The 15,748-nt window shown below is 44.1% G+C and overlaps 1 protein-coding gene across 1 annotated transcript in view; it reads right to left on the bottom strand.

Annotated features, from left to right (window-relative positions):
- Positions 1-15,748, bottom strand: part of LOC140388180 (dynein axonemal heavy chain 3-like) — a 1,528,048-nt gene that overhangs the window by 411,186 nt on the left and 1,101,114 nt on the right. The window contains exons 52-53 of the mRNA XM_072471941.1: positions 13,406-13,539; positions 8,452-8,614 (exon numbers count right to left, since the gene is read on the bottom strand). Of these exons, the coding sequence (XP_072328042.1) occupies positions 8,452-8,614; positions 13,406-13,539 (297 nt within the window). The remainder of the gene's footprint in view (positions 1-8,451; positions 8,615-13,405; positions 13,540-15,748) is intronic.

The raw sequence follows: 15,748 nt of genomic DNA, 5'->3' as shown, positions 1-15,748 counted from the left end.
GAGCACGGCTGATAGGGGAACAGGACTTGCCAGGAGAAAAGATACAGGCACTGGAATTTTGCTTGACCTCAAGTTTACGGAAGTTGAGAGACGAGTCAGGCAGTGCATTGCAATAGTTGAGTCTTGAGGTTAGGAAGACATGAATGAACAAGTTGGCGAAAATCCAAATTAAACTATGACTAGTCTAAGAACTACAATTGTTAAGATCCCGGATGAGATTCCAACATTTCTTAGGATACTGGACAAGAACCCCAAATAATTAAACTGTGAGGAACAGGAGTAATTCCACTGACCAATAGGTATCTTTTATATTAAAACAAACTCTATTCTTAGCACAGGAAGCACATCACAGGTCCAAAGCCATTTATAAATAAAGTTAGCAAACACAGGGTTACTTGCTGTACAGGTTTCTTGGATAGTCTGCCTGAAGAGAGAAAGATCCTTTCAGGAAAGAGATTGCAGATCCTTCTGTCTGTGTCAGACGACTGCTCAACCTGACAGCATTTGGCAACAAGTGCTGCTCAACTTAAACTCCGAGCAGACTCCCCAACCTATATCAAACTACAAACCTACAGACAGACCTGGCTCCTCCCATTAATTGCATCATATTTATCTCATAACCGGCTTACCAAAATTTAAACACAATGGGCTGGATTCGCTGTATACATAGATACATAGAAGGTAGGAGCAGCAGGAGGCCTTTTGGCCCTTCGAGCCTGCTCCGCCATTCATCACGATCATGGCTGATCATCCAGCTCAATAGCCTAATCCTGCTTTCTCCCCATAGCCTTTGATCCCATTCTCCCCAAGTGCTATATCCAGCCGCCTCTTGAATATATTCAAAATTTTAGCATAAACTACTTCCTGTGGTAATGAATTCCACAGGCTCACCACTCTTTGTATGAAGAAGTGTCTCCTTATCTCTGTCCTAAATGGTTCACCCTGAATCCTCAGGCTGTGACCCCTGGTTCTGGACACACCCATCATTGGTAACATCTTCCCTGCATCTACCCTGTCTAATCCTGTTAGACTTTTATAAGTCTCTATGAGATCACCCCTCATTCTTCTGAACTCCAGCGAGAACAAGCCCAACTTAGTCAATCTCTCCTCATATGACAGTCCTGCCATCCCTGTGCAGCCATCTAAGATGGCCACCTGCAAAGGACCATGGGAATTATGGCCAACCCAGGACTCGACAGATACACAGCCTATGTGTATCTAAAACACAGGTAACCAGACCTGACCGAAACCCCCGCTCGTTTACATTTCAACGGCCCATTTTCCCAGGACACTAGAACTCCAGTGAAGCAACCGGTACAGCCGCAGACTGATCGGCGCCACTCCCCTTACTCAGAGAGCACAACTGCCAAGGTCAATGACCGCTAAGGACCCGCCCATCTACCAAGGCACCTGCCCCTTTATTGGCCGAAATCGAAGAGAGTGATCAGAGCCCTGTCGAACTATTGGGTCCAAGGTTAAGGACCGCCCCAAAGAGTGCGAAATCCAGGGGGATAAAAGAAAGCGCAGTCATGTGCTCTGTCTCTTTTGGATCCGGCCTGTGCCTACCCAATTGCAGCAGGAACAGCCAGCTAAGTTCAAGAGCAATGATCGCTACCTGACGGATGAGCCCAGCAGAGACACTTTCTTCGAACCAGCCAAGTGAAATCCAGATAAAGGCCTTTATCCATTTGCACAGTGCCAGTCGCCCTGAAGTTAAGTATAGGTTATTGTAGCTGATAGGTGTAGTTTAACTCGTAGTAGATATTGCGTTTGCATGTTGAGGTAACTCTTGTGTATGTAAATAAACCATCTTTTGAACTAACTAACTGGTTGTGTGGTCATTTGATCAATATAAGGGAAAGGCTTGTTTCGGAAGTGTGTACTAACCCGCATGCGTACCTAACAGGAAGAGTAAGGTGAACTTGTTAGAATTGTGTACAACTATCGAGGGATTGTGAGCCGGAAAATAGCTTAAGCCATACCCGCTGTTCAAATCGCCTTATTTCCCTGTCTCAAATGAAAAGTAGAGAAAGAGATAAGAGAAGTAATGACCACTAAAGCAATGGAAAGATTGATGAATCCACAGGAACCGAGGTCGTAGCGACCAACAGAGCAGAGCAATGCCTCATATGGGAGGAAGAGTTAAGAAAATACTTAAAGGGGAAAGGATGGCCCTTTGGTCGAATTTTTGCACTAATGATGAGTCAGGTCCAGGAAAGATAGGACAGACTTGGTGGGAGAACCTAAGCGAGGTCCACAAGAAAAACGTAGGGAAAGTCAGAAAGCCGATGGCAATAGTGTCCTGTTTTTGGCACAGTTGCGAGGCACGGAGAGAAGACGCTCCGTAGGCAGTTAGCAGCTAAGGATAAGGAAATGGCCGATGTAAAATGCGCACATTAATATTGTCTAGTTCACCTTAATAGCTTCCAGACCCAGTATGATAAAGCCTACCAAGATACACAACGCACAGTCGTGGTAAGAGAGGAAATGGAACAACAGGTCGCCCAGCTAACTAGCAAATGCACAGATTTAAAAGCAGCTTTGAGCGCTCCACAACTCCACTAAGGAACAGAGGCAGAGCACTGTTGACCGTGCTAAATGCCGACAGAAGATAGAAAAGTTACAGTTGCTACTCTCTGGCTTCAGGTACACTTTCGGGCAGGATTTAGATGGAGAAGATGCTCCCGATTAGCAAGAGTTAAATGAAAGCACCCAAAGATACGTAGAGGACACGTGACATCAAAATCAAACCCCCCACGCCCCAAAAAGAAAAGCACCAGCAGCACCGACTGCACAGGCAGCACACACCCCCACTCACAATTCAACCCCCATGAATCCAGTTACCACAGAACGCAGGTCATTGGATCAGGAGGAGCCTGATATCGTTTATACCACCCCACTATCCAGAACCCAATTAAGAGAAACTTGCACGGAAATTATGCAATTTCAGCCCACCGCAGACCTGCACAGCTTCTTTGAGGAGGTGCGCCAACAAAAGGTTATGTATGGCCCAGATGAGAGGGAGGAAATAAAGCTAATAGTTATGAGCCTCAGCCAGTCCGTAAGGTCAGCTTTGCCAGAACCCCAAAATGTAGCAGGAGGAACCCTACAGGAAATGAAAGCAGCCATATTATATGCCATCGGGTATGACAAAGGAGATCCAGTCGAGGGTTTAAATTGCTGCAGGCAAAAGAAGAGAGAACATCCGACAGCAATTGCTGGTCGTCTGTGGATTCATTTTATGGCAGTCTACGGACAATTGAACCGCGCACACCTAAATGAGGAGAACACCACTAAATGGTCCCACACCTTATGGTCTCGCATGCCACAGACGCAGGTCAAAAGGCTTGTGTAAACTACGACCCCGCAGACCACACACAGAATGAGATTTGGGTACTTAAAGCTACTTTCTAGAGCATGGGAACAAACCCTACACCGACGGACAGATCAGGACGATATAGAAGCAAACATGCACCCAGTTAGGACTAGCCAGGACCCAGCATGGATAAACAAGAGGAGAGGAGAAGTCCAATATCCCAGGGAACCATACCCAAGGGAGCAATACACCAGAGAGCTTGTTCCACCTTACGTGCCCCGGGGGTCATATTACAACTGTGGGCAGTCAGGACACTTTGCCCGATATTGCAGGAGACCCCCCACCACCAGCTAGACGAGCCCCCAGATATGAAAGAGAACATCACCGACAGCAGCTACAAGGTCCCAGCTGCCCCATGCAAACTGTGAGCGCTTACCACACTTCTCATGGCAGGGACACCTCAGCAATGCCGCTTCATTTTTGTTTCTTTCCTCCTTCCTCTCTTCTTCGGTCACACTGCACCGACTCCATATGCTAGTTACACCCCAGGCCAAACATGATTGCGTCTAACAAATATATAAAACTGGCCGCCCTGAAATTCGGCTGGTTAAGATAAGCCTCGTCCACCACTGGTTGCAAGTAAAGAAAAGACTGGTCGAAGAAATTGTCCACCCGCTCCCCGCATCGACCACAAGCTGCGAGAGTCTCTGTACTTTAAAAATGTGCATTTCTTGTCTCTCCAAAATGGTATTTCAAAAAAAAATGAGGGAGTCACACATGGTGACAATCATAACAGGTAATTGGAGTAAGGAGAGAAAGACTAATAAAACAAAACCAAAGATAATAACAGATACTATACTATCCCCAGGATTACAGGAAAACAGAAAACACAGGATGAAGCAAGGACTGTTGACATGCGTTTGGATCATCGCTGGACTTCTGCAACTGCGCGTCCAACGAACGTTTGTAACAAACCCCACACCAGCCCCGAACACTACCACCCAACAGGCCACCACCAGCCCGGACACTACACCACACATAAAGACAGACATCGAAACCCCCATCTGGTGCAAAAACATTGCCAAATGGAACCTCCTTTCATACATAATAGAGGCCTTTCTAGTAATTGCAATAATCTACAGTGTCATTCAGACACTCCGACTCCGTAAATGGCGAGCAAAAGCCTCCCGCTCCCCGATATATACAGTCCGAGCCCCCTTCTTTGGAATTCAATAAAAATTGAACTCATGTAACAATCGCTGCTAAAGATAAACCATGTACCTTTTTAACTTTATTAGAATTAAGTAGAAATGTGATGCTGCTGTTTTAAATTTTGTACTGTATATAAGTTCTTTGATATTTACCAGCAGCATGAGAGTAGCTTAGATAGCGTTAGCTAGAGATCAACTGTGCGGATTAATTAAATGTTGTAGTGACCTAAATTATAGTAACAGTTAGAGATGAATTAATTTATGAATGTATAAATGGAATATTAGGTAAATGTCCCAAACAATTAGATAGAATAGAGTAGAACCTTGCCTTGACCAAGGGTGACCGGGCCACCAAGGATGAATAGGGATCAATAGTGTGATCCACCACGCATAGCATTCAGGATCAAAAGGACAGAATGTAGCCATCTAAGATGGCCACCTGCAAAGGACCATGGGAATTATGGCCAACACAGGACTCAGGCCGATACACAGCCTATGTTTATCTAAAACACAGGTAACCAGACCTGATCGAAACCCCCGCTCGTTTGCATTTTAATGTCCCATTTTCCCAGGACAATAGAACTCCACTCAAGCAACCGGTACAGCCGCAGACTGATCGGCGCCACTCCCCTTACTCAGAAAGCACAACTGCCAAGGTCAATGACTGCAAAGGACCCACCCAGCAAGGCACCGGCCCCTTTATTGGCCGAAATCGAAGAGAGTGATCAGAACTTGGGTCCAAGGTTAAGGACTGCCCCAAATAGCGCGAAATCCCAGGGGGATAAAAGAGGACGCAGCCATGTGTTCTGTCTATTTTGGACCCGGCCTGTGCCTACCCAATTGCAGCAGGAACAGCCAGTCAAGTTCAAGACCAACGATCGCTACCTGACGATGAGCCCAGCAGAACAGTTGAGCGAAGAAAGAAGAGATTTCCGCCCCAGGGTGGAAATGGCTGTCACGAGAGGACATAATTTTAAGGTGATTGGAGGAAGGTATAGGGTAGATGTCAGAGGTCGGTTCTTTACAGAGAGTGGTGGGTGCGCGGAATGCACTGCCAGCAGAGGTGGTGGAGTCAGAGTCATTAGGGACATTTAAGCGACTCTTGGACAGGCACATGGACAACAGTAAATTGAAGGGTTAGGTTGATCTTAGATTGGGATAAATGGTCGGCACAACATTGTGGGCTGAATGGCTGTACTATGTTCTATAACACCTACCTGGAAGCTTCACGTGTCCATTTCCGAAGGAAAACAGCTGTGACTGATGTTTCAACCCCTCAGATACAATAGCTAGCTGCAAGCCATTCATTCCTTTCTCGTTGTAAGCTGTGATTGACAGCTTCCACAAACCAGCTGCAGCCTTGATTCATTCATCTCCCTTCATGGATGTGTGACTCTAAGTGCTGAAACCGCCCCTGAGCAGAGGGCATTGGACCTGGTCGGTGGTATTATACGTTTTAGTTACCGTTGTATGAAGAGTCAATAGTCCTGTTCCTTTTCACCAAACACCATTTATTTCACTTCCACAGCCTCTGCACAAAACTCTTAACAACACACCACCTCCCACAAGGGCCACCTGAACCCCTTTACATATCAGTGTCAATCTTTGGATACTTAAACTAAATGAGACAACTGATTGCAATATCTCTTAATGCATTACTTAACCCTTAACCCATTACTTAACAGTCTCCCCTTCCTTGGAGAAAAAAATAATTAGGTGAAAACAAAATTTAAAGGAACTCAAAAACACACACGCAATTTCTTTCTTCTTTAATTTTTAATCACAGAAACAGGCGCCCTTCATTAACAATATCCAAAAGTTAAATTTCTGACAATATCTGAGATATATAAAAGGCCATATCCACCGCCTCTACAAAGCTTAACGTCTCAGCAGCCAAAATGCTTTCGACCACTTTCCTTATTTTCTTTGTTTGACAACATTTATCATTGTTCCCCAAGAGGAAAATTATAAAACCTCCTGTGCTTGATTTGTATAGGACGCATCACTATAAACTATGAATTTCAAGTGCCTAAGGTCACCTAAAACCGGGAACTTCAAAACACACTCCTGCATTTTTAGTTTGGCCAACGCTTTATTTGCTCTTATTATGTCTTCCACTTTGGGATCATTCATTTTTGTACTCAACTCTAAGCAGAAGAGAGCCATGGTCTGTACCTTTAATTCAAATGGAATGATCTAGAAGGCTGTGCTGATTTAATTTGTGAACATACACCAATGAGAGAGATTGGCTGGGACTCAGTCTGATTGATTTGGCTGGTGGCCAATGAATGAGCCCAGAATGTTGTACTCTGCCCGGTAACAGGTGGAGTCTAAAGATGTGCAGGTTAGGTGGATTGGCCATGACTGTCCAAATAAAAAGGTTAGCTGGGGTTACTGGGTTATAGGGATAGGGTGACGGCGTGGTCTTTCCAGGAGCCGGTGCATTGGATGGGCCGAATGGCCTCCTTCTGCACTGTAAATTCAATGATTCTATGAGGTGATGATTGGATATTATCCCACTGGAATGTTTCTCAGAGCCACAATGTTCCATTTTAGTTTCTCTTTGGGTCTGGCAGCGGTGGTGAAAGATCCAGCAAAATTCTCTCCAGACAATGGCTGCTAAGCTTCTTCAAAAACGATCCAATTAGCCTGTGGGTGGTGGCTACTTGAAAACGGGGCCTGCAGGCATGCCATGAACTGGGAGCAAACCTTGATAAAACAGGACTCCGGCTCACCAGGAAAACTGGGAGTATAGGCTGCAAAACAAGAACTGTGATTCCCAAGCTACTGTGGAGAAAGCCTGCGGGGACACATCATCTGAAGCAAAGGTTATTTTCTCTTTACATATTGGTTACTTCACTTGTGTTGTGACTCCGGAGCCTGTGGGGCTGGAATTGACCACGCACTAGCCTAGGGTGGTGTAACACTTAACCGAGGCTTTTAATAACTACTCTTCCTCTGTCCAATATTACATTGACCCCTGCAATGTTAATTTCGCTCAATTTGAAAAGTTCCCAGTCTCTGGACTGACATCATTCACGTTGATAAATATATAAACAGATCTGAAATTTACATAAACTAAATTAAATCCACTGGCCATTTATCTTGATGATATTTGTGGGGTTTAACTTGACTGGCTCAATACTCCAACCACAGGAAACTTCAGCGAGAAGGTGAATGCTGTCAGGTCTGCTCACATTTCAGAGCCAGTGCACCTCAGGATAATTCCTCGCACAAGCACTTTGAGACACTTCATTGTGATCGGACATTAAATGCAACTTCTTTTGATCTTCTTTACCTCTTCAATTGTCGGGATGTGCCTGAGCCATAAATTATATGGTGGGTCAACAATACATATTTATGCAATTTTAACATCCCGCTGACAGATCTAAAATTTGAGTCCTGCCACTGCCTCTGGGTAAGAAAGGAACTGTCCCCTAAACTCTTAGACTCTAAATAATCCCCCATCGTAAATTATTTTCTCATTGGCTTGAGTGGGTGGATTTATATTTTAAACATGGATATGGCTAAAGCGCTTCACCAGGGCTGAGAGATAGTGAATACAAATCAATCAGATCTGCACTCCTTCACAGCTAAGTTGCACACAATTTTCCTCAGCTGTTTTCCCGATCAAACAGCAGACAATGCACTGCGCCAGGTAAACCAGGTCACTACAATTTCATCACCAGTGACCCATTGGGATAGCCTCTGAGAAAATTCAGAGGGAGCACGTGGATTGATGTAGAAATTATCTGCTGGGGATTAAAGGAGTCGTCTTTACCTGCACATATCTTGGGTATGTTTTCCACTTGCGTTACAGAATGATTGGGAACCAAATTGACTGGTTGCATGGTGAAATTCCGAATGTTTTCTTCATGGTCCAGGAATCAGTAAAACATCTAAACACATTTCACAAAAACGTACCTGAGATGCTGCAAAATCCAACTTTTCCAGCCCGACTGTGTATCTGTTCTTATTGGTCAACAACTCGAGTCTTTTCCTTTCCAACAGGGTTTTAAATATTTTAATCAGTTCTAGGTAGGACGTAGGTGTGATGTATGTTCTCCTTTGAAGAGTTTCGTAGAATCTGGAGATGACAAGTTAGTGACCACGTTATATCTGAAATGTCAGCAGAAGATGCTGAAATACTCAGCAAGTCAGGCTGAATCTGTGGAGAGAGGATCAGATTGAACAGCACTGGCTGATGGAGGTGAACAGAGTTTCCAGTGGTCCCCATTAGTCTGGATATTGTGACATTTTATCTTTCTGTCTTTTCTCCACGGTAGGGTCCAAAGCCAGCCTAACTCTCAGAAGGGGAAGGATCTGGAGAAGGCAAATCCGATTCACTGCCCCATCCTGGAGCAGGGATTCTATTCCTGACCCGAGGGGTGTGGAAACCCAACACCACTGACCCCGAGGTGGGGGAAGAGAGAGAGAGAAAATTCCATCCCCAAATCCAGGGCAGTTATTCTCAAAGACAGTCTAATCCTATTCTCCCTCACTCCCCACGTCCTTTAAATCCCGCCCAGTCTAACTGCAATCATCCCTTCAAACTCCAAATCATAAATACCAATTTATTGAACATTCAATATTTTACCCAATCTAATCCCATTTTCTGCTGTCTCCAATTATTTTGAAACATCTCCTGTTCAACTGATTATACTTATTTATAATAATTGTTTGTTCTGATTGAACATAGAAAAAAAATTCCATGTTCTACCCACTCTCTGTGTGAATAAACTGACTCTACCCTCTCTAGGATTTTCACATTTAGCTGTACTGTAATTTTTCAATTCAATTGTACCGTTCTAGGCACTGCTGGATCGTCACAGTTTATAGTCACCCTCAGCACAGTGCTGCTGATCTGCATTCAGCGTTGTGATTGAGTAGCCTGTTGAGTCGGCGTTACGGGTAATGTATTCGCATGGATCGAGGATTAGTTAACTAACAGAAAGCAAAGAGTGAGGATAAATGGGTGTAGTTGTGGTTGGCGATCAGTGGCTAATGGTGTGCCTCAGTGTTTGGACCTCAATTTTTACAATTTCCATTGATGATTTGGAGTGGGGGGCCAAGTGTAATGTGTCATTTGCAGATGACACTAAGATGAGTGGCAGAGCAAAGTGTGCAGGGGACACAAAGTTTGCAGAGGGATATAGATAGTTCAAGTGAGTGGGCAAGGGTCTGGCAAATGGAGTACAATATTGGTAAATGGGAGATCATCCATTTTGGTAAGAATAACAGCAAAATGAATTATTATTTCAATGGTAAAAAAATTGCAGCATGCTGCTGTGCAGAGGGACCTGGATGTCCTTGTGCATGAATTGCAAAATGTTGATTTGCAGGTGCAGCAGATAATTAAGAAGGCAAATGGAATTTTGTCCTCCGTTGCTGGAGGGAGGGGGGGAGGGGGGTAGAGGGTGAACAGCCAGCTGTCGTGGTGCACATAGGCACCAACAATATAGGTAAAAAATGGGATGAGGTCCTACAAGCTGAATTCAGGGAGTTAGGAGTTAAACTAAAAAGTAGGACCTCAAAGGTAGTAATCTCGGGATTGCAACCAGTGCCACGAGCTTGTCAGAGTAGGAATGTCACGATAGATAGGATGAATGCGTGGCTCGAGAGATGGTGCAAGAAGGAGGGATTCAAATTCCTCGGGCATTAGAACCGGTTCTGGGGGAGGTGGGACCAGTACAAACCGGACGGTCTGTACCTGAGCAGGACTGGAACTGATGTCCTAGGGTAGGTGTTTGCTAGAGCTGTTGGGGAGGGTTTAAACTAATGTGGCTAGGGGATGGGATCCAATGAAGGAAGTCGGAGGGAAGTAAAACGGGGCCAGAAACAAAAAGCAGTAAGGGGGAAAGTGTAAGGCAGAGAAGCCATAGTCAAAAATCAAAAAGGGCCACAGTACAGGGTACCAAACTCTGCGGGCAAGGCCTGAGGAGAGTGTGAAAAGGGAGGTGGCCAATGCAGGATTGAGGGTGTTGTACCTAAATGCGCACAGTATACGGAACAAGGTAAATGAGCTTGTTGCGCACATTGAAATTGGCTGGGATCTAAATATACAAGGATATGTGTCCTATCGAAAGGACAGGCAGATGGGCAAAGGGGACGGGGTGGCATTGTTAGTAAGGAATGAAGTTAAAATCGATAGCAAGGAGCGATATAGGATCAGAAGGCATAGAATCTCTGTGGGTAGAGTTGAGGAATCACAAAGGTAAAAAGACCCTGATGGGAGATATCTCAAGTAGTAGCAGTAGTCAGCATGTGGGGCATAAAATAAATTAGGAGATAGAAAAGGCATGTAAAAAAGGCAATATTACAATAATCATGGGGGACTTCAATATGCAGGTGGACTGGGAAAATCAGGTTGGTAGTGGATCCCAAGAACTGGAATTTATGGAATGTCTAAGAGATGTTTTTTTGGAGCAGCTTGTGACAGAGCCTACTAGGGAACTGGCAATTCTTCTTTTCTTTATTCCCAAATCACCCCCCACTGGTACCTCATGTGCAACTCGCAACAGCGCCTTTCTATACCCTACCGGCATTCTACTTGATGAACGTCTGCACATTTTCATCTGCCTGCATATGTAAAGGCAGACATCATTTTTACGGTAATAACACTCTGGTATACACTCATTTCTGTGTATGCTTTCCTACATCTTGTTGTTGTAACTGCGCCAATTTTCCTGAACTAAAAATATCCGCCTCAGCCTCCTTTTTTAACCACCTAATAAACAACCATTTCTGATAATTGCACTTCAACGTCATCTTCACTCTTGTCTTAACCTGTGACTTTGCGACCTTGTTACTTCACATTCCGGACAAATCCCAGGATATTCGTCCTTCAACACTTCAGTTGTTTGATTTTCCACTAATTAACCACAGTAGGCACCACTCCCACCTGCGATCCAGCTAGATCATTACCCAAGATAAACTGCATTCCTGGACAAGATCGTTTCTCTATTACTCCTCCTACCACTTCACTACTCTTCACTGGACATTCCAAACTTACCTTATATAATTGAACATTACTCCTCTCACCCTGAATTCCACATATTACCACTTTTCTGGCAACATTCTTCCCAAACTACATAACTCCTCATCTCTTACCATTAAAGATTGACTAGCTCACGTATCTCTTAAAATTGTGACTTCTTTACTTGCTCCTCCTGATGCACATGAGTAAACTTTATCCACACAAGTACATTTTTAAAGAGCTCTGGCACCTTCTTATCAATCACCTCTTGCTCAGGCTGTACAATCTTTTGCACCTCCTTTGTTTCCCTTGGGCTTCCTTTACCACTTTAACAAACTCCACAGCCTTCCCAGTACTTTTCTTCAACCACCAACACTGTGACTTTACATGGTCTAGTTTATTACAGTGAAAACATTTGAAACTTTTCATTTCTTTTCCACCCTCCTGGATTTCTTTTTTAGTCTGAGGTACACTCTCCTTATTATCTCCCATCAGATCACCTTTACCTTTACCACTTGAGTATTTCTCATGTCCCCAGTTTCTATCCCTCACAAGCTGAAACTGATGTCGGAAACCAAGCTTTGATTTATGAACTAATTCATAATCATCTGCCATTTCTGCTGCTAATCTCGCAGTTTTAACCCTCTGCTCTTCCACATGAATTCTCATTACAACAGGAATTGAATTTTTAAACTCCTCCAAAAGTATAATTTCTCTGAGAGCTTCATACATTTGATCCATTTTCAAAACCCTTATCCACCTATCAAAATTACTCTGTTTAATCCTTTCAAACTTCATGTATGTTTGACCAAATCCTTTCCTTAAATTTCTAAACCTTTGTCTGCAGGCTTCAGGCACTAGTTCATATGCTCCCAAGATGGATTTTTTCACCTGCTCATATGTCTCAGATACCTCCTCCGGTAGTGATGCAAACACTTCACTAGCTCTACCTATCAGCTTTGTTTGAATCAACAATACCCACATGCCCTGTGGCCATTTCATTTGTTTAGCCACCTTCTCAAATGAAATGAAAAAGGTTTCTACTTCCTTCTCGTCAAACCTTGGCAATCGTTGGAAATATTTAAATAGATACCCACCAAGCCTTCGACTATGACGCTCTTTCTCACTATCACGATCACTATCATCCAACTGTACGCTTCCCTTTACGTCGCCAATTTTAACTGACTGTCATGTTTGATGGCCATTTTCTGATGTTCAAACTCTCTCTCTTTATCTTTTTCCCTGATCTGTATCTCCCTTTCTCTTTCTTTTTGTTCTGCTAGGGCTATTCTTTCTTTTCTTCTCTCTCTCTTTCTTTTTCCTCACTTTCGTATTCAAGCTGCTTTAATTCTTTCTCATGTTCCATTTGTTTATTTGTAACTGAATTTTTGCTATTTCCAATGAGTCAAACTGTATCTCAGCCAACTTTAAATGCATAGCCACCACCATAATTACCTCATCTTTTCGCATTTTGTCAGGTAATTTTATCTAACAGTCTACTTTTAGTCTCTGTCCGTAAGGTACTGCGTGTGACCGTCTCCACCCCCAAAAACTTCAGAGCCTCTGAAAGAGACATTGTCCACAACACACTCCCTACTTAAACTGAAATACCACACCTGAAAAGCAACCACAATATGCTCACCCCTCACTGTCTTTAGGTTCTGCTGCTAGTCCTCAGTGTCAGAGTTGGAGGTGGATATTAAGCAGCAAAAGGTTTTAGCTAAACCTGCTTCCATTTGTGAAGACTGAAGATTGTTAAATAATTTGATGACAATTTCCTAGATTTTTTTATTAGTTCCTTCACAATAAATAATCTAAATAAATTTATGCTTTTCGGGGAACGTCATTAGCACAGTAGCAGCAATTTAAAAATTGATTAAAATCAAAGTATTCCATTCAAACCTTTCAGACAGGGTGACCACGCTCTGGTGGAAATGTTCACACATTAACACAGCTTCGTTCCGGATTTCCTGCGACATTTCAACATCATCCAGAAAATGATTTGCCACTTTCTCCAAGGCATCTTCAGGCCAGGCCTAATAGATCGGAATAACTTGACGGTTAGAGTGCAACCAAAGCACAATTGATCAGCAGATACCGGGCGGGATGTTGTGTTTGGAGGCCACCCGCCATTGTCGACGGGGTTTCCCGCTCTGTGCGACACAGCCACCGAACAACCACCCCCCCCCCCACCCCCCCCAAAAACATCACCACCAACGGGAAGCGGAAGGTCCCACTGGTGAGGATGGTTGGAAAAGTCTGGCATCTGAGGAAGGCCTGCCGACGGCGAGTCGATGCTGAGGGGGATTTGTGGAGAAGCAACTAGTTCAATGTTGGCATAACATTTTGAATGTCGTGCATGTAGGGAGGAAAGAAAGAGGCAGAAAGAATGGAGAGGCCCAGGAACAATTAGAGGCACTGGCGCAAAACTAAAATCTCACAACATGGTGACCAAGCTGTTGGAGCACATTCCACGTGGCTCACTGGCTCTGATTACACATTAACGGAACCTGAGCAGATGATGGAACCTGAAGATGCACCGCGCACTTCGCACACAGCTATGCCCGACATGTACAAACAGCAGATTGTGGAAGATAACCGATTAACTTGAGAGTAAGCCAAGTGACAGTGAATATCAGGATAGGACCATTTATCTCAAAGATCAACCACCAACATTTGGGACCAGCAGAAAGGCAGGAAAGGCAGATAAATACAAAAACTGACTGAATACACAGCACAGATCTATGGATTGGTAGAAGGAAGTGAAAATGTGGAAAGCCAGGATGTGGTGTAAATTCAGACAGTGGGTCTGATGGTGATTAAAGCCCAGGAAAAAGATCAAGAACTTGTGAAGGGAACTAGTCACAGGAGGGACAGGTTGAGCAGTATCCAGGTTGGGATGCACTTTAACAAGTTCAAAGGCCAAACAACAGGCGTGAAGTGACGCAAGCAGTAGGAGCCCCTTAAGAGAGAAACTCTTGTGGTTATGAAAAAGTTGGATGGTAAAGGAGGCGAAATCAAAAGAAGTTGACAATGGGAAAGAGTTTGTTGTTTACACAGAGGTGCCAGATGATGGACAGTGTTATCCCATAGCTTGGTCTGTACGGAGAAGATATATACAAAGCTAAGGCCTGACTTGTAGCTCGGGGATTTGAGCAGGAAGCTTTAGAGCAGGCTACCCAACAGAAGAAAAAGTAAGTTTGAGGATTTCCTGAGCACATTTGGCAACATACTCATGGGAAGGTAAATCCATTGACATTAAAGCTGCATTTTTGCAAGGGGAATAATTTGGAAGAGAAGTATTCTTAAAATCTCCCCCAAAAAGCTGGGGATATACAGGGGAATTCTGGAGACTGAACAAGTGTGTTTACGGGCTAAATAATGCATCCAGGGTCTGGTATCTTTTCTGTTTGGCCCATCCTACTAAATGTTGGTTGTCTTTAGCTAAGAACAGATCCAGCAATGTTTTACTGGTATAGTGAAGATAACCTAGCGCGTATTTTCTTAAAGCACTTGCATGGTTTCCTCTGGGGGGATCAGATACATTTGAGAGAGTCATGATAGATAGATTTATCAAGGAATTCAAAATTGGAAGGCGAGCTTCTGGAGCTTTTTTAAACATTCATTTATGGGATATGGGCGTTAGGTCAGCATTTATTTCTTATCCCTAATTGCCCTTGAGAAGGTGGTGGTGAACTGCTTTCTTGAACCACTGCAGTCCATGTGGTGTAGGTACACCGACTACTAGGGAGGGAGTTCCAGGCTGTTGCCACAGCGACAGTGAAGGAATGGCAATGTATTTCCAAGTCAGGGTGGTGAGTGACTTGGAGGGGAACTTCCAGGTGGTGGCATTCCCAGGTATCTGCTGCTCTTGTCTTCTAGATGGTAGTGATCATGGGTTTGGAAGGTGCTGCCTAAGGAGACTTGGTGAGTTCTGCAGTGGATCTTGTAGATGGTACACACAGCTGCTACTGTGCATCGGTGGTGGGGGGATTGAATGTGTGGAAGGGGTAGTAATCAAGCAGGCTGCTTTGTCCTGGATGGTGTCGAGCTTCTGGATTGTTATTGGGTCTGCACTCATCCAGGTAAGTGTAGAGTATGCCATTACACTCCTGACTTATGCCTTGTAGATGGTGGACAGGCTTTGGGGAGTCAGGAGATGAGTTATTCGCCATAGAATTCCCAGCCTTTGACCTGCCCTTGTAGCCAGAATATTTATGTGGCTAGTCTAGTTCGGTTTCTGGT

This window comes from Scyliorhinus torazame, chromosome 13, assembly GCF_047496885.1.
Source record: "Scyliorhinus torazame isolate Kashiwa2021f chromosome 13, sScyTor2.1, whole genome shotgun sequence".
NCBI classification, from domain to species: domain Eukaryota; kingdom Metazoa; phylum Chordata; class Chondrichthyes; order Carcharhiniformes; family Scyliorhinidae; genus Scyliorhinus; species Scyliorhinus torazame.
Note: the sequence above shows the minus strand (reverse complement) of the source record. Positions and strands in the feature narration are given on the sequence as shown.